The sequence below is a fragment of the Scyliorhinus canicula genome, unplaced genomic scaffold, assembly GCF_902713615.1.
Source record: "Scyliorhinus canicula unplaced genomic scaffold, sScyCan1.1, whole genome shotgun sequence".
NCBI classification, from domain to species: Eukaryota; Metazoa; Chordata; class Chondrichthyes; order Carcharhiniformes; family Scyliorhinidae; genus Scyliorhinus; species Scyliorhinus canicula.
This window is the reverse complement of record NW_024055734.1, coordinates 626,276-649,063: the sequence shown is the minus strand read 5'-3', so window position 1 is coordinate 649,063 and position 22,788 is coordinate 626,276. Positions and strand designations below refer to the sequence as shown.

The 22,788-nt window shown below is 51.7% G+C and overlaps 1 protein-coding gene across 1 annotated transcript in view; it reads right to left on the bottom strand.

The window, feature by feature from the left end:
* Positions 1 to 10,788: 10,788 nt before the first annotated feature.
* The window catches only part of LOC119960797 (flavin-containing monooxygenase 5-like), a 50,382-nt gene continuing 38,382 nt past the window's right edge, over positions 10,789 to 22,788 (bottom strand). Inside the window, exons 5-8 of the mRNA XM_038788402.1 lie at positions 17,779 to 17,978; positions 16,007 to 16,362; positions 13,392 to 13,464; positions 10,789 to 11,167 (exon numbers count right to left, since the gene is read on the bottom strand). Coding sequence (XP_038644330.1) covers positions 10,822 to 11,167; positions 13,392 to 13,464; positions 16,007 to 16,362; positions 17,779 to 17,978 — 975 coding nt within the window. The 3' untranslated portion in view covers positions 10,789 to 10,821. The remainder of the gene's footprint in view (positions 11,168 to 13,391; positions 13,465 to 16,006; positions 16,363 to 17,778; positions 17,979 to 22,788) is intronic.

Genomic DNA, 22,788 nt, shown 5'->3' with positions numbered 1-22,788 from the left:
GGGGGGGGGGGGGGGGGGGGGTGACAGTCAACAGGAACTCTGGCTGCGGAATCTCGTTAGGACGCGGACGCCGAACGATCCTTGTCACATCCGCCTTCCCCTGCGACGTTCTGTTTCGCTGACGTCCGTCACGACACATTTCCCGGTTTCACCCATTCTGCGTCTCCGCCCCAGTGTCGTTTTGCAACCAAATTCGCCCCCTGCCAACGTGATGCCGTCTGACACAGATTTGTATCATTTCGATAATAAATATATATATATATATATAATTTCATACAATGCGTGTTTCAATGTCGAAATACTTGCTTCGTTTTCCAAATAACCATGGTCGACACCATCCTCGCTCCGACCGACCAAAATAGAATCATAGAATTTACAGTGCAGGAGGAGGCCATTCGGCCCATCGAGTCTGCACCGGCTCTTGGAAAGCGCACCCTACCCAAGGTCATCACCCCCACCCTATCCCCATAACCCAGTAACCCCACCCAACACGAAGGGCAATTTTGGACCCTAAGGGCAATTTATCATGGCCAATCCACCTAACCTGCACATCTTTGGGCAGCACGGTAGCATGGTGGTTAGCATAAATGCTTCACAGCTCCAGGGTCCCAGGTTCGATTCCCGGCTGGGTCACTGTCTGTGTGGAGTCTGCACGTCCTCCCCGTGTGTGCGTGGGTTTCCTCCGGGTGCTCCGGTTTCCTCCCACAGTCCAAAGATGTACGGGTTGGGTGGATTGGCCATGCTAAATTGCCCATAGTGTCCAAAAAAGTAAGGTTAAGGGGGGGGGGGGGTTGTTGGGTTACGGGTATAGGGTGGGTTTGAGTAGGGTGATCATTGCTCGGCACAACATCGAGGGCCGAAGGGCCTGTTCTGTGGTGTACTGTTCTATCTATCTATCTATCTTTGTGACTGTGGGAGGAAACCGGAGCAACCGGAGGAAACCCACGCACAGGATCTCTGCATCCTCCTGACTGCTCTCCCTCCCACCCAACTGCAAATTTGGAGAGATGACATTTTACTCCATCATCTACATCATGAATATGTATTGTGAATAGCAGGGGTCCCAGCACCGATCCCTGCGATACCCCACTAGTTGCTGCCTGCCAATTTGAAGAGCGACCCGGTAATTCCTACTCATTGTCTCCAGTAGGCCAACCAGCTTTCTATCCATCACAAGACACTTCCCCCGATCCCATGCTCTTTATTTTAACAGTAAGAAGTCTTACAACACCAGGTTAAAGTCCAACAGGTTTGTTTCAAACACGAGCTTTCGGAGCACTGCTCCTTCCTCAGGTGAATGGAGAGGGAGGTTCCAGAAACAATTATATAGACAAAGTCAGAGATGCCGGACAATGCTTGGAATGCGAGCATTTGCGGGTAATCAAATCATTACAGATCCAGAGATAGGGGGTGGTCCCAGGTTAATGATGTGTGAATTGTCTCAAGCCAGGACAGTTGGTAGGATTTCGCAAGCCCAGGCCAGATGGTGGGTGTGAATGTAATACGACATGACATCCCTTAGTGTCCAAAGATGTACAGGTTAGGGTGGATTGGCCGTGTTAAATTGTCCCTTAGTGTCCAAAATTGCCCTTCGTGTTGGGGGTGGGGGTTACTGGGTTATGGGGATAGGGTGGAGGTGTTGACCTTGGGTAGGGTGCTCTTTCTAAGAGCCGGTGCAGACTCGATGGGCCGAATGGCCTCCTTCTGCACCGTAAAGTGTATGATAACCGTTAATAACGTCCCAAACAACATCCAGAAACAAATTTTAACAGGAGCGCAGTAGGTTTACCTTACACGACTGGGAACATTTATAATTCTGAATTCACCAAATGATCAAGAGATAGTCTTTTAATGGCAGAGAGAACAGCGGTACGCCTGCTCTGGCTGGCTTCAGCTCCAACGCTGAAAACGAAACTAAGACACACCCTGCAGCAAACAGCCTAAAACGAAAGTAAAAAGCTGAGAGACAGCCCAGCTCCACCCACACTCTGACATCACTAATAACACCCGTTTCTTGAAGGTACACTCACATGACAGTGGACAGTTAAGAAGGTTATATAAGATTGTAACAGGACCGTGACCAATTGGGCCAGTGGGCCAGTGGATGGCAGATGGAGTTTAATTTGGATAAGTGGTTAGCACTGTTGCTTCACAGCACCACGGACCCGGGTTCGATTCCCGGCTTGGGTCACTGTCTATGCGGAGTCTGCACGTTCTCCCCGTGTCTGCGTGGGTTTCCTCCGGGTGCTCCGGTTTCCTCCCACAAGTTCCGAAAGACGTGCTGTCAGGTGAATTGGACATTCCGAATTCTCCCTCTGTGACCCGAACAGGGGCCGGAATGTGGCGACGAGGGGATTTTCACAGTAACTTCATTGTACTGTTAACGTGAGCCTACTTGTGACAGTAATAAAGATTATTATTTTGGTGATGGTTGTGGGTTTGGAGGGCGCTGCTTGAGGAACCTTGGTGAATTCCTGCAGTGCATCTTGTAGACGGTACACACGGCTGACGCTGTGCGGCGATGGTGGAGGGTTTGAATGTTTGTGGAAGGGGGGAGCAATCGAGCGGGGCCGCTTTGTCCTGGATGGTGTCGAGCTTCTCCAGTGTCGTCTGGAGCCGCGCTCACCCAGGCGAGTGGAGAGTGTCCTGTCACACTCCTGACTTGTGTCCGTGTGTGTGGGGGACAGGCTTTGTGGGGGGGGGGAGCGGGGGGGGGGGGGGGTCAGGAGGTGAGTTACTCTCCGCAGGATTCCCAGCCTCTGACCTGCTGTGGTTGCCGCAGGATTTATACGGCCGGGTCCAGTTCAGTTTCTGATCAATGGTGATCACTAGGATGTGGGGGATCCGTGGGGGATTGATGGTGGTGCCATTGTATGCCAACGGGGCGATGGTTAGATCCTCTCTTGTAGGGGATGGTCATCGCCTGGCACTTGTGTGGCGTGAATGTAACTTGTCACTTGTCCACCCAAACCTGGATATTGTCTAGGTCTTGCTGCATTTGGACACGGACTACTTCATGATCTGAGGAGTCTATCCAATGACCATTTGAATGTGTTTAGTGTTGGCGAGTCCACTACTGTTGCAGGCAGGGAATTCCACGCCCTTACTACTCTCTGAGTAAAGAACCTACCTCTGACATCTGTTATTCCTTCCAAAATGAATCACCTCACACTTTTCTGCATTGAACTCCATTTGCCACCTCTCAGCCCAGCTCTGCAGCTTATCTATGTCCCTCTGTAACTTGTAACATCCTTCCACACTGTCCACCGACTTTAGTGTCATCTGCAAATTTACTCACCCATCCTTCTACGCCCCCCTCCAGGTCGTTTACAAAAATGACAAACGGCAACGGCCCTAAAGCAGATCCTTGTGGTACGCCACTAGTAACTGGACTCCAGTCTGAACATTTCCCATCAACCACCACCCTTTGTCTTCTTCCAGCTAGCCAATTTCTGATCCAAACCGCTAAATCACCCTGAATCCCATGCCTCCGTATTTTCTGCAATAGCCTATCGTGGGGAACCTTATCAAATGCTTTCCTGAAATCCATATACACCACATCAACTGCTTTACCCTCGTCTACCTGTTCGGTTACCTTCTCAAAGAACTCGATAAGGTTTGTGAGGCACGACCTACCCTTCACAAAACCGTGTTGACTATCTCTAATCAAATTATTCCTTTCCAGATGATTATATATCCTATCGCTTAAAAACCTTTCCAAGACTTTGCCCACAACAGAAGTAAGGCTCACTGGTCAATAGATACCGGGATTTTCTCTACTCCCCTTCTTGAACAAGGGGACAGCATTTGCTTCCACATCCTTTCTATAATGCGGCGACCAGAATTGCACGCAATACTCCAAATGCGGGTGCACCAGTGCTTAGTACAGCTGCAACATGACCTCATGGCTCCGAAACTCAATGCCTCTGCCAATAAAAGCTAACACACCGTTCGCCTTCTTAACAACCCTCTCAACCTGGGTGGCAACTTTCAGGGATCTATGGCCATGGACACCGAGATCTCTCTGCTCGTCCACACTACCAAGAATCTTACCATTAGCCCCTGGAAGTGGCTGAAACACGGCAGGTGAACCAACGTCTTGAAGATAATCAGCCAGAGTCTGAAGGGCTTCCACCAGGTTTCCAAATCCGTTTGGTAAAGCCAGTATTATTCCATGCCATACTGGTTTTTAAGCTGGACTGAGAGGTGTCTGTTTATTTTGTTTGTTGGTGAATGGGGAATAAAGTTTTGTCTTAAACATACTCAAGTCTCGTTTCTTCATGCAGTCGTTCCTGGAGAGAATCATACTTTCTGAAGTCTTTCACACAAGCCACAAACGCTCTCACTCACACACTCTCACACTCTCTCACACACTCTCTCTCACACACTCTCACACTCTCTCACACACTCTCTCTCACACACTCTCTCACACACTCTCTCACACTCTCTCCCACACTCGCTCCCTCACACATTATCTCTCACACTCTCTCTCACACACTCTCTCACACACACTCTCTCTCTCGCACACTCTCTCACGCACACACTCTCACACTCTCACACCCTCTCTCTCACACACTCTCTCACACACTCTCTCACACACACACTCTCACACACACACTCTCTCACACACTCTCTCTCTCACAGTCTCTCACACAATCTCACACACTCTCTCTCACAAACTCTCTCTCACACACTCTCTCACACACACTTTCACACTCTCTCTCACACTCACTGTCTCTCTCACACACTCACACACACACAAACTCTATCTCACACTCTCTCTCACTCTCTCTCTCACACACTCTCTCTCTCACACACTCTCACTCTCACACACACTCACACACTCTCTCACACTCTCGCACTCTCTCTCGCACTCTCTCTCTCTCTCGCACACACTCTCTCTCCCACACTCTCCCACACACTCTCTCACACACTTTCACACACTCACTCACACTCTCTCACACACTCTCTCTCTCACAGTCTCTCACATAATCTCTCACACATCCTCTCTCACAAACTCTCTCTCACACACTCTCACATACATACTCTCACACACACTCTGTCACACTCACTGTCTCTCTCTCATACACACTCTAACACACACTCTACCTCACACTCTCTCTCACACACTCTCGCTCTCTCACACGCTCTCTCACTCTCTCTCACACACTCTCTCACTCACACACTCTCTCTTGCACACACTCTCACACTCTCTCCCTCGCACACTCTCTCTCTCGCACACTCTCTCACACACACTCTCTCACACACACTCTCACACTCTCTCACACACTCTCTCCCACACTCTCCCACACACTCTCTCACACTCTCACACACTCACTCTCACACACACTCTCACACACTCTCACACACACACTCTCACTCTCTCTCACACACTCACTGTCTCTCTCTCACACACTTACACACACTCTAACACACACTCTACCTCACTCTCTCTCTTTCACACACTCTCTCACACACTCTCACTCTCTCACACGCTCTCTCACTCTCACTCACACACTCTCTCTTTCACACTCTCTCTCACACACTCTCACTCTCTCACACGCTCTCTCACTCTCTCACTCACCCACTCTCTCTTGCACACTCTCACACACACTCTCTCGCACACTCTCACATACACTCTCACACTCTCTCACACAATCTCTCCCACACACTCTCTCACACTCTCTCTCACACTTTCTCCCTCACACATTATCTCTCACACATTATCTCGCACACTCTCTCACACACACTCTCTCTCGCACACTCTCTCACACACTCTCACACACATTATCTCTCACACACTCTCTCACACACACTCTCTCTCTCGCACACTCTCTCACACACACTCTCTCACACTCTCTCTCACACTCTCTCCCTCACACATTATCTCTCACACTCTCACACCCTCTCTCTCACACACTCTCTCACACACTCTCTCACACTCTCTCTCACACACATTATCTCTCACCCTCTCTCTCACACACTCTCTCACACACACTCTCTCTCGCACACTCTCTCACACACACACTCTCACACCCTCTCTCTCACACACTCTCTCACACACTCTCTCACACACACTCTCACACACATTCTCTCTCAAATACACACTCTCTCTCTCACACACTCTCTCTCACACACTCTCACTCTCACACACTCTCTCACACTCTCTCGCACTCTCTCTCGCACTCTCTCTCTCTCGCACACACTCTCTCTCCCACACTCTCCCACACACTCTCTCACACACTTTCACACACTCACTCTCACACTCTCTCACACACTCTCTCTCTCACAGTCTCTCACATAATCTCTCACACATCCTCTCTCACAAACTCTCTCTCACACACTCTCACATACATACTCTCACACACACTCTCTCACACTCACTGTCTCTCTCTCACACACACTAACACACACTCTACCTCACACTCTCTCTTTCACACTCTCTCTCACACACTCTCACTCTCTCACACGCTCTCTTACTCTCTCTCTCACACACTGTCTCACTCACACACTCTCTCTTGCACACCCTCTCACACACACTCTCTCCCACACTCTCCCACACACTCTCTCACACACTCTCACACACTCACTCTCACACACACTCTCACACACTCACTCTCACACACACTCTCACTCTCTCTCACACACTCACTGTCTCTCTCTCACACACTTACACACACTCTAACACACACTCTACCTCACACTCTCTCTTTCACACTCTCTCACACACTCTCACTCTCTCACACGCTCTCTCACTCTCTCACTCACACACTCTCTCTTTCACACTCTCTCTCACACACTCTCACTCTCTCACACGCTCTCTCACTCTCTCACTCACCCACTCTCTCTTGCACACTCTCACACACACTCTCTCTCGCACACTCTCTCACACACACTCTCTCGCACACTCTCACATACACTCTCACACTCTCTCACACAATCTCTCCCACACACTCTCTCACACTCTCTCTCACACTTTCTCCCTCACACATTATCTCTCACACTCTCTCTCGCACACTCTCTCACACACACTCTCTCTCTCGCACACTCTCACACACTCTCTCACACACTCTCACACACTCTCTCACACACTCTCTCACACACACTCTCTCTCTCGCACACTCTCTCACACACACTCTCTCACACTCTCTCTCACACTCTCTCCCTCACACATTATCTCACACACTCTCTCACACACTCTCTCACACTCTCTCTCACACTCTCTCCCTCACACATTATCTCTCACCCTCTCTCTCTCTCACACACACTGTCTCACACTCTCTCTCACACTCTCTCTCACACACAGTCTCTCACACACTCACACACAATTTCTCTCCCACACACACTCTCTCACACACACTCTCTCACTCTCTCACACACACTCTCTCTCACTCACTCTCTCACACACACTCTCTCTGTCACACACTCTCTCTCTCTCAGTCCCTCACACACACTCTCTCTCACACACACACACTCTCACACAGTCTCTCTCAAATACACACTCTCTCTCTCACACACTCTCTCTCACACACACTCTCACACACACAATTTCTCTCCCACACTCTCTCTCACACTCTCACACACACTCTCTCACACCCTCTCTCTCACACACTCTCTCACACACTCTCTCACACTCTCTCTCACACTCTCTCCCTCTCACACACACTCTCTCTCTCACACACACTCTCTCACTCTCTCACACACTCTCTCTCTCACTCACTCTCTCACACACTCTCACACACTCTCTCTCTCCCACACACACTCTCTCTCACACACACTCTCTCACACACTCTCTCTCTCACAAACACTCTCTCTCTCACAGTCTCTCACACACACTCTCACACACACTCTCTCTCTCACACACACTCTCTCTCTCACACACTCTCTCTCTCTCACAGTCTCTCACTCACTCTCTCACACACTCTCACACACTCTCTCTCTCCCACACACACTCTCTCACACACACTCTCTCTCTCACACACACTCTCTCTCTCACAGTCTCTCACACACACTCTCACACACACTCTCTCTCTCACACACACTCTCTCTCTCACAGTCTCTCACACACACTCTCACACACTCTCTCTCACACACACTCTCTCTCTCACAGTCTCTCACACACACTCTCACACACACTCTCTCTCTCACACTCTCTCTCACAGTCTCTCACACACACTCTCACACACACTCTCTCTCTCACACACACTCTCTCTCACAGTCTCTCACACACACTCTCACACACACTCTCTCTCTCACACACTCTCTCTCACAGTCTCTCACACTCTCTCTCACACACTTTTACACACACACCCTCACACACACACTCTCTCTTCCGCACACTCTCTGATTACACTAACACATTTGCTGCCTTTCTGAAGGAGAATGTAACATGCGATGGGAGACGGCAGTGACAGACGTGCAAACCAGGCAGATCGTTTATTTGCAGACATAGTTTATTGTTGCTCACAGCTGCAGGACCTGTGGGCCGGATCAAGCAGAGGGTTGGCAAATAATGAAGCACCTCACCGACAATCACGGAACAAGCAGTTAACGTGACGGAAAACAGGTTCACATATTGCTGGAAGCTGCCACGGAGTTGGTATTTATTGTTGGCAGCGGACAAACCATCACATCTCCCCCCCCCCCTCCCACTTTCTCCGGGTGCTCCGGTTTCCTCCCACAGTCCAAAGATGTGCAGGTTAGGTCGGGTTACAGGGGCAGGGCTGGGGATTGGGCTTAGCTCTGGTTCCCTTTCGGAGGGTCGGTGCAGACTCGATGGGCCAAACGGCCTCCTTTATGGACTGTCGGGATTCCGTGATCCTACGTAGCCATTGCGGGCGCCAACGCTCAACTGGCGATGGGGAGGGATAGGCGGTGTGGACACAGTTTGGCCAATGGTGTTCCTCAAGCCGCCCATTTGGTGGAAGCACTCTCTTTGTGAAGGGGGTGGGGGGAAGGGCGACGAGGGTTTATGGAAACGATACCTGGACAACGGTGGTTGAGCTACGAGGAGAGGTTGCTCAAATCAGGGTTAAAGGCAGGATTCTTGGAAGTGTGGAGGAACAGAGGGATCTTGGGGTCCCACCCAGGTTGATAGGGTTAAGAAGGCGTACGGTGGGTTGGCTTTCATTAACAGGGGGATTGAGTTTAAGAGCCGCCAGGTTTTGCTGCAGCTTTATAAAACCCCGGTTAGACCACACTTGGAATATTGTGGCCAGTTCTGGTCGCCTCATTACAGGAAGGATGGGGATGCTTTGGAGAGGGTGCAGAGGAGATTTACCAGGATGCTGCCTGGACTGGAGGGCAAGTCTTACGAAGAAAGGTTGAGGGAGCTAGGGCTTTTCTCACTGGAGCGAAGAAGGAAGATAGGGTGACTTGATAGAGGTGGACAGGGTGATGAGATGCCTGGATAGAGTGGATAGCCAGAGACCTTTCCCCCAGGGTGGAAATGGCTGGAACGAGGCGGACATCATTTTAAGGTGATTGGAGGAAGGTATAGGGGAGATGTCAGAGGTCGGTTCTTTACACAGAGTGGTGGGTGTGTGGAATGCACTGCCAGCAGAGGGGGTGGAGTCAGAGTCATTGGGGACATTTAAGCGACTCTTAGACAGGCACATGGACAGCAGTAAATTGAAGGGGTCCAGGTTAGGCTGATCTTAGATGAGGATAAATGGTCGGCACAACATCGAGGGCCGAAGGGCCTGGACTATGCTGTACTGTTCTATGTTCTATGTTCTATGTTCCATGTTCTATGTTCTATGTTCTATGTTCCATGTTCTATGCTCCATGTTCTATGTCCCTTAGTGTCCAAAGATGTACAGGTTAGGGTGGATTGACCGTGTTAAATTGTCCCTTAGTGTCCAAAGATGTACAGGTTAGGTGGATTGGCCGTGTTAAATTGTCCCTTAGTGTCCAAAGATGTACAGGTTAGGGTGGATTGACCGTGTTAAATTGCCCCTTAGTGCCCAAAGATGTACAGGTTAGGGGGATTGGCCGTGTTAAATTGCCCCTTAGTGTCCAAAGATGTACAGGTTAGGGGGATTGGCCGTGTTAAATTGCCCCTTAGTGCCCAAAGATGTACAGGTTAGGGGGATTGGCCGTGTTAAATTGCCCCTTAGTGCCCAAAGATGTACAGTTTAGGTGGATTGGCCGTGTTAAATTGTCCCTCAGTGTCCAAAGATGGACAGGTTAGGGGGGATTGGCCGTGTTAAATTGTACCTTATTGTCCAAAGATGTACAGGTTAGGTGGATTGGCCGAGTTAAATTGTCCCTTAGTGCCCAAAGATGTACAGGTTAGGTGGATTGGCCGTGTTAAATTGTCCCTCAGTGCCCAAAGATGTACAGGTTAGGGGGATTGGCCGTGTTAAATTGTCCCTTAGTGTCCAAAGATGTACAGGTTAGGGGGGATTGGCCGTGTTAAATTGTCCCTCAGTGCCCAAAGATGTACAGGTTAGGTGGATTGGCCGTGTTAAATTGTCCCTCAGTGCCCAAAGATGTACAGGTGGTGGTGAAATGGTCCCCCCCCCTCCCTCATCAGAAAGGACAGAGAGCAGCGGGTGATTCAGTATCGCTGACCATTGGAGCTTAATTTCCAATGATCCATCGAGTTGATCCAACGGTGGAGCCAATCAAGGCCGCTATTAATAAGTGAAGCAAAATCTGAGCAGTTGCCACAATTGCTCTCTGCCTGACCCCTTATTTTCCGGGGCGACGCCCGTGACAGAGCGCGGAGGGATTCAGAGCCACCCCGCCCCCCCCCCCCTCCTCACACCATTACCTCCTCCCCCCCCCCCCCACCCACCAACTCCGCGAGGCAGCCAATCAGAAGTAGAGGCACAGCGCGCCGATCATGGCCAGCACAGCGAGGACCTTGAGCAAGAGCGAGAGGGTGGCGTCGTGCCCACCGCCCTCCAGGATGCGGGTCCTGGCCGGCTTGATCGCCCGGTCCCACTGGGTCAGGACGGCCTCCCTGGCCCCCTGCCACTTCCCCGGCCCCACCAGGCGGAACTGGTAAGGCGAGCAGGGGCCGAAGAAGACCTGGAAGGCCAGCCGGGGGTCGGTGAGGAAGAGGCGCTTCATGTCCACGTGGCAGCCGATGTCCTTGCCCAGCCCGTCCACGTAGGGGATGTAGTCGATCTTCAGGGTGCGTTTCTGGGAGCCCCCAGTCCTTGAGTGAGGAACGACACAAAGGCACACGTCTCATCAATCACTTCTCGGAAGGACATCGTCAACTTTTTATTAAACATAAATTCACCACAGGGTCATGCTGCAGCTGTACATAACTCTGGTGCGGCCGCTCCTGGAGTACTGCGTGCAGTTCTGGTCACCACATTATAGGAAGGATGTGGAAGCTTTGGAAAGGGTTCAGAGGAGATTTACTAGGATGTTGCCTGGTATGGAGGGAATGTCTTACGAGGAAAGGCTCAGGGAATTGAGGTTGTTTTCGTTAGAGAGGAGAAGGCTGAGAGGTGTCTTAATAGAAACATATAAGATAGTCAGAGGGTTAGATAGGGTGGACAGTGAGAGTCTTTTTCCTCGGATGGTGATGACCAACACGAGGGGACATAGCTTTAAATTGAGTGGTGATAGATATAGGACAGATGTCAGAGGCAGTTTCTTTACTCAGAGAGTAGTAGGGGTGTGGAACGCCCTGCCTGCAACAGTAGTAGACTCGCCAACTTTAAGGGCATTTAAGTGGTCACTGGATAGACATATGGATGAAAATGTAATAGTGTAGGTCAGATAGGCTTCAGATGGTTTCACAGGTCGGCGCAACATCGAGGGCCGAAGGGCCCGTACTGCGCTGTAGTGTTCTATGTTCTATGTTCTAATACTTTCTATTAATTGACAGATATGGGGCGGAATTCTCCGACCCCCGTCGGGTTGGAGAATCGCCCGGGGCCGGCATCAATCCCGCTCCCGCCGTGTCCCAAATTCTCCGCCCCATCGCGCCACCCCGGACAGCGCCCCCCCCCCCCCCCCCCCCACCCCCGGCGATTCTCCGGTCCGCGATGGGCCCAAGTCCGGCCGCTGACAGGCCTCTCCCGCCGGCGTGGATTAAACCACCTACCTGACCGCCGGGATTGGGGGCGCGGGCGGGCTCCGGGGTCCTGGGAGGGGGCGCGGGACGATCTGACCACGGGCGGGGTGCCCCCACGGTGGCCCTGGCCCGCGATCGGGGCCCACCGATCGGCGGGCGGGCCTGTGCCGCGGGGGGGCCACTCTTTTCCTTCACCATGGCGGGGGCGGAAGTGACCCCCTCCCCTGCGCATGCGCGGGAATGACGTCAGCAGCCGCTGACGCTCCGGCGCATGCGCGGACTCCCGCCGGCCGGCGAAGTCCCTTCGGGCCCGGCTGGCGGAGCGGGAACCACTCCGGCGCGGGGGCCTAGCCCCTCAAGGTGAGGGCATGGCCCCTAACGATCCGGAGAATTCCGCGCCTTTGGGGCGGCCCGACGCCGGAGTGGTTCACGCCGCTCCGACACGCCGGGACCCCTCGCCCCGCCGGGTAGGGGAGAACCCCGGCCGCGGTCTGTCATTGTCTGGGCCCGTCTCTAATTGCCCCTCGTGATCTCGAACCCGCCGCAGCCCCGCGTGGCGTAGGTACACCCATAGTGCTGTTAGAGAGGGAATTCCAGGATTCTGATCCCAGCCACAGGTATTTCCCAGTCGGGATGGTGTGTGCGAGGGCTGGGAGGGGGGGTGGGGACTCACAGGGGAAGGGGTGCGTCCCCGTGCGTCTCCTGCCCTACCCCTTGTCCCTCTAGGAGGGTGGCGGAATTGGAAGCCGCTGTCTGAGGAGCGAGTGGCTGCGGAGCGTCCTGTAGACGGGACACACGGCTGCCGCTGTGCGTCAGGGGGTGGGGGGGGGAGTGGGTGTCGAAGGCAGGGAGGAGAGGGTTCGCCTCTCGATCGAGCGGGGGGGGGTGTTGTCCGGGATGGTATCGAGCTTCCCCAGTGTCGTCGGGAGCCGCGCTCACCCAGGCGAGTGGGGAGTCTCCCCTCACACTCCTGACTTGTGTCCGTGTGTGGGTGGGGGACAGGCTTTGTGGTGTGGGGGGGGGTCAGGAGGTGAGTTACTCTCCGCAGGATTCCCAGCCTCTGACCTGCTCTGGGAGCCGCAGGATTTATACGGCCGGGCCCAGTTCAGTTTCTGGTCAATGGTGACCACCGGGATGTGGGGGATTCGTGGGGGATTGATGGTGGTGCCATTGTACGTCAACGGGGCGATGGTTAGATCCTCTCTTGTGGGGGATGGTCATCGCCTGGCACTTGTGTGGCACGCATGTGACTGCTCAGGCCCGAGTCTGGATAAGAGTCCAGGATGGTTGAGTTTGGACATGGGGGCTGTTTTGAACTCTGAGGAGCCGTTACTGGTGTGGTATCCGTTACCTGTCTGCGATCTTCGCCTCTCTCTTGGCTATGTCCGCCAGCATGTCCTCAGCTGTTGGTAATTTGACCAAACCTGCAAAAGTAGAAAGAGAAGTCAACGCAATTTCCCGGCCCAACATGGGCTCCACCAATCAGGCGGTACTGAGGTCCCCACTTAAAGACCAGGTGTCCTCCGGCGGAGGGGGACTTCCCGATCTCGGGGCGCGTGGGGACGGGATCGAGGGGAACGTAACCTCGCGACCTTGGGTAGGGTGCTCTTTCCTAGAGCCGGTGCAGACTCGATGGGCCGAATGGCCTCCTTCTGCACTGTACATTCTATGAATATCTATGGATATCTCCTCGTGTCTGCAGGGGTTTCCTCTGGGTGCTCTGGTTCCCTCCTACAGTCCCAGGGGAGTGTCGGGGGGGGGGGGGTTGGGGAGCTTAATAGGCCGGATGCCCAGAGGAAATGTCCACGAATGGTGGAGACACCTGTGGACATATTTCAAGAATTTAAGATGTAAAGGAGCCAATATATTTCTATTCTTGATAAAATACGTCAAGCGGGTAAAAACTACAGACTGACCTGGCTCCTCCCATTAAGGTTGTCAGTATTTTAATGAATGCAGGAAATTGACATGTTATATTTGGTTGCAGTGATGTTATTAAAACCCTGGGTTCGAATACGCACAGGTAGTAAGTATATCTGCTAAAGCTGCGATAACAATAATAATCTATATTTTCAAAAGTAGGTTTACATTAACACTGCAATGAAGTTACTGTGAAAAGCCCCTAGTCGCCACACTCCGGTGTCTGTTCGGGGACACAGAGGGAGAATTCAGAATGTCCAATTCACCCAACAGGCACGTCTTTCGGGACTTGTGGGAGGAAAACGGAGCCCCCGGAGGTAACCCACGCAGACACAGGGAGGATGTGCAGACTCCGCACAGACAGTGACCCAAGCCGGGAATCGAACCTGCGATCCTGAAGCTGTGAAGCAACAGTGCTACCCACTGAGCTAGTGTGCTGTCAGTAAGGGGATTAAGGGGCCATAAATGTGAGGTCATCGTTGCTTTTAACCATTTACTCGTTTACACTTCAATGGCTAATACAATGTTATAGCAGGTCAGGGGTGATGTTATCGTAACAAGAGACGGGAGATAAATAGAAGCTTTTTCCACTGGTTGGAGATCCACAACCACGGGGCATAGTGGAGAAATAAGGGCCGGGCCATTCAGGCCAGATATCAGGAATAGCTTCTTCACTGAAAGGGTGGTAGAGTTTTGGAACCCACGCCCACAAACATCAGTTGAAGCGAGAACAGTCGTTCATTTAAAGTCCTGGTAAGCGAAGATATTAGTGGATATGGGACCAGAGACAGGTATTTGGAGTTAGTCCACAGATCAGCCGTGATCTCATTGAATGTTGGGATAGGCTCGAGGGGCTGATTGACCGACTCCTGTTCCCATGCTCCTACCTTTATGTTTAGGAGGTTCCCTGGAGTGCCGATAATCTAGGTGGGATTGTGCTTGCCCTCAGATAAGCAGGTTATGGGACACCTAAGTGGGAGGAGACTTGATAATGCCTTCCGCGTGGGATACAGATGGTGCAATTACTAGGAGGAGCCAGGTCGGTCCGTAGTTTTTGCCATTTATCCTAAGACAGACGGGTTTGCAGGTTGTTCCTTAAGGGGCCTCTCTCTCTCCTCCGCAGAGAAGCAGGTCACCCGGATTGTTAACTTTATTGCGAAGCGGCTTTTGAGTCCTATTGGGTTGCTGATTTGGAATATATAGTGGGAGATGTTGAAAGGGAGTTACCTGAGAACCGTTCTGACTGCTGAAAAGTTATCTCTGTGGGGCTAATGTGATGGATTCTGTTGGGCAGTACGGTAGCATGGTGGTTAGCATAAATGCTTCACAGCTCCAGGGTCCCAGGTTCGATTCCCGGCTTGGGTCACTGTCTGTGCGGAGTCTGCACGTCCTCCCCCGTGTGTGCGTGGGTTTCCTCCGGGTGCTCCGGTTTCCTCCCACAGTCCCAAAGATATGCAGGTTAGGTGGATTGGCCGTGATAAATTCCCCTTAGTGTCCAAAATTGCCCTTAGTGTTGGGTGGGGTTGCTGGGCTATGGGGATAGGGTGGAGGTGTTAACCTTGGGTAGGGTGCTCTTTCCGGGAGCCGGTGCAGACTCGATGGGCCGAATGGCCTCCTTCTGCACTGTAAATTCTATGTAAATAATACACTACAACAGTACATTTAACTTTTTTTTAATAAATTTAGATTACCCAATTATTTTTTCTATTAAGGGGCAATTTAGCGTGGCCAATCCACCTACTCTGCACATTTTTGGGTTGTGGGGGTGAAACCCACGCAGACACGGGGAGAACGTGCAAACTCCACACGGACAGTGACCCAGAGCCGGGATCGAACCTGGGACCTCAGCGCCGTGAGGCGGTTGTGCTAACCACTAGGCCACCGTGCTGCCCCACAGTACACTTAACTTAACTAACTATGTGTTTCTTATCCTGTGTACATAACGGTAAATATACATTGTTCAGAAACCCAATGAAAAACATTTGTTAAAAAAAAAACGCACGGTAGATCGATCACCACCTTATTCACTGTGAAATGTTCTCAAACCTTTGAAAACCCGCACGGCCCATCGACACTGAATCTCTGCTATGGGCAAGATGGACATCAGCGGGTCCACGAGGCCGATGACGCCTAGGGTCGGGTGTTTCAGCTGAGGCGGGATGATGAGCTTGTACAGCGACACGTGACTAGCCTTCACGTCCACGATGTCTTCCTCTTTCAGGAAGGGGTACACCACCGAGTAGCCGGTGGCGAACACCACCCAGTCGACCTCCTCGACCGTCCCGTTGGCGAAGACGGCGCCGGTCTCGCTGAAGCTCCTCACGTTGGGCTTCATCAGGATGGCGCCCGATATGATGCGGCTCGGCAGCTCGTCACTCACCATCGGCTGCCGCACGAGGGCCCTGGAAACGGACATCGAGGCATCGCAGTCAGTGCCATTATTCGGGCCAACTCTGGGCTAGCGCACGGTCAATTGCAATCCCACAAGCCCCTGGAGCCCCGACACAAGTTAATGAACCAATTATTCATGGCTTAACTCTACCCTGGTCTAATGCGCGGTCAATTTCAGTCCCACAGGTCCCAGGCTAGTGGGGTACCACAAGGAGCTGTTTTGGGGCCACTGCTGTTTGTTATTTTTATAAATGAGGGAGTAGAAGGTTGGGTGAGTAAATTTGCGGATGACACTAAAGTCGGTGGAGTTGTGGACAGTGCGGAAGGATGTTGCAAGTTACAGAGGGACATAGATAAGCTGCAGAGCTGGGCTGACAGGTGGCAAATGGAGTTTAATGCAGAAAAGCGTGAGGTGATTAATTTTGGAAGGAGTAACAGGAAGACAGAGTACTGGGCTAATGGTAGGATTCTTGGTAGTGTGGACGAGCAGAGAGATCTCGGTGTCCATGTCCATAGATCCCTGAAAGTTGCCACCCAGGTTGATAGGGTTGTGAAGAAGGCCTATGGTGTGTTGGCCTTTATTGGTAGAGGGATTGAGTTTCGGAGCCGTGAGGTCATGTTGCAGCTGTACAAAACTCTGGTGCGGCCGCATTTGGAGTATTGTGTGCAGTTCTGGTCGCCGCATTATAGGAAGGACGTGGAAGCATTGGAAAGGGTGCAGTAGGAGATTTACCAGGATGTTGCCTGGAATGGAGAATAGGTCTGACGAAGAAAGGTTGAGGGTGCTAGGCCTTTTCTCATTAGAACGGAGAAGGATGAGGGGCGACTTGATAGAGGTTTATAAGATGATCAGGGGAATAGATAGAGTAGACAGTCAGAGACTTTTTCCACGGGTGGAACAAACCATTACAAGGGGACATAAATTTGAGGTGAATGGTGGAAGATATAGGGGGGATGTCAGAGGTAGGTTCTTTACCCAGAGAGTAGTGGGGGCATGGAATGCACTGCCTGTGGAAGTAGTTGAGTCGGAAACGTTAGGGACCTTCAAGCGGCTATTGGATAGGTACATGTATTAGGGTAGAATAATGGCCTGACCAAGGTTTTGTACAGCTGCATCATCACCTCACGGCTCTTAAATTCAATCCCTCTGCTAATGAACGCTAGCACACCATAGGCCTTCTCCACAGCTCTATCCACTTGAGTGGCAACTTTCAAAAATCTATGAGCAAAAGACCCCAAGACAGAGAATCTTGATCAATGAGGGGAGGTCAGGGGTTATGGGGAGAGGGCAGGAGAATGGGGATGGGAAACACATCAGCCATGATTGAATGGCGGAGCAGACTCGATGGGCCGAGTGGCCTGATTTCCGAATTGGAAAAACGCAAAAGCACCGCCCCCCCCCACCGCCGCAAATCCGTCTCACCTACCGATGATTCGGCTGAATTCCATAGTTTGCGTGATTGAAGCGGTCGTTCAAATCCCTTTCGTAGTACGAGCTGACGAGGGGGTCGGGGAAAAAGCTCGCCATCAAGCAGGCGTAGCGATTGTGAAGCATCATGTCCACGGGGTATCCCGCGTGGGTGATTCGACCGAAGACCCAGCTGCCGCTCCGAGTGCTGAGGAACACCTGGGGGGGGGGGGGGGGGGGGGGGGAGGAAACAGTGGGCATCATTTCGAAGACAGCCTTTTGACCAAATCTTCCAAATCGCAGCCAGGCGAAGCAGGCCATTCGGCCCATTGGGTCTGGGCCCACCCTTCGAAAGCGTGCCCCCCCCCCCCCCACTAACCCGCCCAGGGCCCCCTCGCCCGATCCCCAGAACCCCATCCAAACAGCACAGGACATAGAATAGAATTTACAGTGCAGAAGGAGGCCACTCGGCCCATCGAGTCTGCACCGGCTCTTGGAGAGAGCACCCTACCCAAGGTCAACACTTCCACCCTATCCCCATAACCCAGTAACCCCACCCAACACAATGGGCAATTTTGGACACTAAGAGCAATTTAACACGGGCCAATCCACATAACCTGCACATCTTTGGACACTAAGGGACAATTTGACATGGCCAATTGACCTAACCTGTACATCTTTGGACACAGAGACAATTTAACACGGCCAATCCACCTAACCTGTACATCTTTGGGCACTGAGGGGCAATTTAACACGGCCAATCCACCTAACCTGTACATCTTTGGACACTGAGGGGCAATTTAACACGGCCAATCCACCTAACCCGTACATCTTTGGACTGTGGGGGGAAACCGGAGCACCCGGAGGAAACCCACGCACACACGGGGAGGACGTGCAGACTCCACACAGACAGTGACCCAGCGGGGAATCGAACCTGGGACCCTGGAGCTGTGAAACAATTGTGCTATCCACAATGCTACCGTGCTGCCCCACATGGGGGTGGGAGAATGTGCGACATGTAGAACATAGAACACTACAGCGCAGTACGGGCCCTTCGGCCCACGATGTTGTGCCGACCATTTATCATAATCTAAGATCAGCCTAACCTACACCCCTTGAAATTACTGCTGTTCAAGTCTATTGAAACACTGTTCTCATGAGCAACAAGAGCCGGGGTTCTCCCCTACCCGGCGGGGCGAGGGGTCCCGGCGTGTCGGAGTGGCGTGAACCACTCCGGCATCGGGCCGCCCCAAAGGTGCGGAAGTCTCCGGATCGTTAGGGGCCAAGCCCTCACATTGAGGGGCTAGGCCCCCTCGGCGGAGTGGTTCCCGCTTCTCCGGCCGACATGAACGGCCTTTGGCCACGCCAGCCGAGGCCGAAGGAACTTCGCCGGCCGGCGGGAGTCCACGCATGCGCCGGAGCGTCAGCGGCTGCTGACGTCATCCCCGCGCATGCACAGGGGAGGGGGTCTCGTCCGCCTCCGCCGTGGTGAAGACAGGGCAGAAGGAGGCCACTCGGCCCATCGAGTCTGCACCGGCTCTTGGAAAAGAGCGCCCCCCACGGCACAGGCCCGCCCGCCGATCGGTGGGCCCACCGACCGGCGGGGAGCGATTCCCGCCCCCCCCCCCGCCGAATCTCTGGTGCCGGAGAATTCGGGACACGGCGGGGGGGGCGAGATTGACGCCGGCTCCCGGCGATTCTCAAACCCGGCCGGGGGGGGGGGGGTCAGAGAATCCCACCTTAGGTCCCTCTCTCTCAAGAATACTGAATATTTATTTCGGGCCTCCCCATCTCTTCAGACTCGAGGCACAAGTTCCCTCCGCTATCCCTGATCGGCCCTACTCTCACTCTGATCATCCTCTTATTTCTCACATAAGTGGAGAACGCATTGGGGTTTTCCCCAATCATTCCCGCCAGGGCTCTTTCATGCCCCCTTCCAGCTCTCCGAAGTCCATTTTTGAGTTCCTTCCTGGCTACCTTGTAACCCTCTAGAGCCGAGTCAGATCCTTGCTTCCTCAACCTTACGTAAGCTTCCTTCTTCCTCTTGACTAGAAGCTCCACTTCTCTCATCATCCAAGGCTCCTTCACCTCACCATTCCTTCCTCGTCTCAGTGGGACAAAGCTATCCAGCACTCGCAACAAGTGCTCCTTAAACAATCCCTACATGACTGTTGTGCATTTCCCCCGAGAACAATTGTTCCCACTTTATGCCCCTCAGCTCCTGTCTTATAGCGGTGTGATTTCCCCCCCTCCAATTAAATACCTTCCCATACTGTCTGTTCCTATCCCTCTCTGTGACTACGGTAAAGGTCAAGGAGTTGTGGACACTGTCACCAAAATGCTCTCCCACCGAGACATCTGACACCTGGCCTGGTTCGTTGCCGAGCACCAAGTCCAATATGGCCTCCCCCCTAGTCGGCCTATCTACATATTGAGTCAGGAATCCTTCCTGTACACACCTGACTAAATCTGCTGCACCCAAACGATTTGCAAAGAGGAGGTTCCAGTTAATATGACGGAAGTTGAAGTCACCCATGACAACAACTCTATTACTTCTGCATCTTTTCATGTCTTGCCGCCATATTGATAGAGGTGGGCAGCCAGATGAGAGGCCTGGATAGAGTGGATAGCCAGAGTTTCCCCAGGGTGGAAATGGCTGGAACGAGGTGGACATCATTTTAAGGTGATTGGAGGAAGGTATCGGGGAGATGTCAGAGGGAGATTCTTTACACAGAGAGTGGTGGGTGTGTGGAATGCACTGCCAGCAGAGGTGGTGGAGTCAGAGTCATTCGGGACATTTCAGCGACTCTTAGACAGGCACATGGACAGCAGCAAATTGAAGTAGGTTGATCTTACATTAGGATAAATAGTTGGCACAACATTCTGGGCTGAAGGGCCTGTACTGTTCGATGTTCAACTTCTCTGATGCTATTGGGGGATCTATGGAAAAGCTTAGGTGGATTGGCCGTGTTAAATTGGCCCTTAGTGTCCATAGACGTGCAGGTTAGGGTGGATTGGCCGAGTTAAATTGTCTCTTAGTTCCCAAAGATGTGCAGGTTAGGTGGATTGGCCGTATTACATTGACCCTTAGTGATCATAGATATGCAGGTTAAGTGGATTGGCCGTGTTAAATTGTCCCTTAGTGTCCAAAGATGTACAGGTTAGGTGGATTCGCCGTGTTAAATTGGCCCTTAGTGTCCATAGATCTGCAGGTTAGATGAATTGGCCGTGTTAAATTGTCCCTTAGTGTCCAAAGATGTACAGGTTAGGTGGATTGGCCGTGTTAAATTGTCCCTTAGTGTCCAAAGACGTGCAGGATAGGTAGATTGGCCGTGTTAAATTGTCTCTTAGTGCCCAAAGATATGCAGGTTAGGTGGATTGGCCATGTTAAATTGGCCCTTAGTGTCCAAAGATGTGCAGGTTAGGTGGATTGGCCGTGTTCAATTGGCCCTTAGTGTCCAAAGATGTGCAGGTTAGGTGGATTGGCCGTGTTCAATTGTCTCTTAGTGCCCAAAGATGTACAGGTTAGATGGATTGGCCGTGTTAAATTGGCCCTTAGTGTCCAAATATGTACAGGTTAGGTGGGTTGGCCGTGTTAAATTGTTCCTTAGTATCCAAAGATGTACAGGTTAGGTGGATTGACCATGCTAAATTGTCTCTTAGTACCCAAAGATGTGCAGGTTAGGTGGATTGGCCGTGTTAAATTGGCCCTTAATGTCCATAGATGTGCAGGTTAGGTGGATTAGCCGTGGTAAATTGGCCCTTAGTGTCCAAAAATGTGCAGGTTAGGGTGGATTGGCCGTGTTAAATTGTCCCTCAGTGTCCAAAAATGTACAGGTTAGGTGGATTGGCAGTGTTAAATTGTCTCTTAGTGACCAAAGATGTGCAGGTTAGGTGGATTGGCCGTGTTAAATTGACCCTTAGTGCCTATAGATGTGCAGGATAAGTGGATTGGCCGTTAAATTATCTCTTAGTGTCCAAAGATGTGCAGGTTAGATGGATTGGCCGTGTTAAATTGTCCCTTAGTGTCCAAAGATGTGGAGGTTAGGTGGATTGGCCGTGTTAAATTGTCCCTCAGTGCCCAAAGATGTGCAGGTTAGATGGATTGGCCGTGTTAAATTGTCCCTTAGTGTCCAAAGATGTGGAGGTTAGGTGGATTGGCCGTGTTGAATTGTCTCTTAGTGCCCAAAGATGTGCAGGTTAGGTGGATTGGCCGTGTTAAATTGGCCCTTATTGTCCAAAGATGTACAGGTTAGGTGGATTGGCCATGTTGAATTGTCCCTCAGTGCCCAAAGATGTACAGGTTAGGTGGATTGGCCATGTTAAATTGGCTCTTAGTGTCCATTGATGTACAGTTTAGGTGGATTGGCCGTGTTAAATTGTCTCTTTGCGCCCAAAGATGCACAGGTTAAGTGGATTGGCCATGTTAAATTGTCCCTCAGTGTCCAAAGATGTGCTTGTTAGGTGGATTGGCCATGTTAAATTGTTCCTTATTGTCCAAAGACGTGCAGGTTAGGTGGATTGGCCGTGTTAAATTGTCCCTTAGTGTCCAAAGATGTACAGGTTAGGTGGATTGGCTGTGTTAAATTGCCCCTTAGTGTCCAAAGATGTACAGGTTAGGTGGATTGGCCATGTTAAAATGGCCCTAAGTGTCCAAAGATGTACAGGTTAGGGTGGATTGGCCGTGTTGAATTGTCCCTCAGTGCCCAAAGATGTACAGGTTAGGTGGATTGGCCATGTTAAGTTGTCTCTTAGTGCCCAAAGATGTGCAGGTTAGGTGGATTGGCCGTGTTAAATTGAGCCTTAGTGTCTATAGATGTGCAGGATAAGTGGATTGGCCGTTAAATTGTCTCTTAGTGCCCAAAGATGTGCAGGTTAGATGGATTGGCCGTGTTAAATTGTCCCTTAGTGTCCAAAGATGTGGAGGTTAGGTGGATTGGCCGTGTTGAATTGTCTCTTAGTGCCCAAAGATGTCCAGGTTAGGTGGATTGGCCGTGTTAAATTGGCCCTTATTGTCCAAAGATGTACA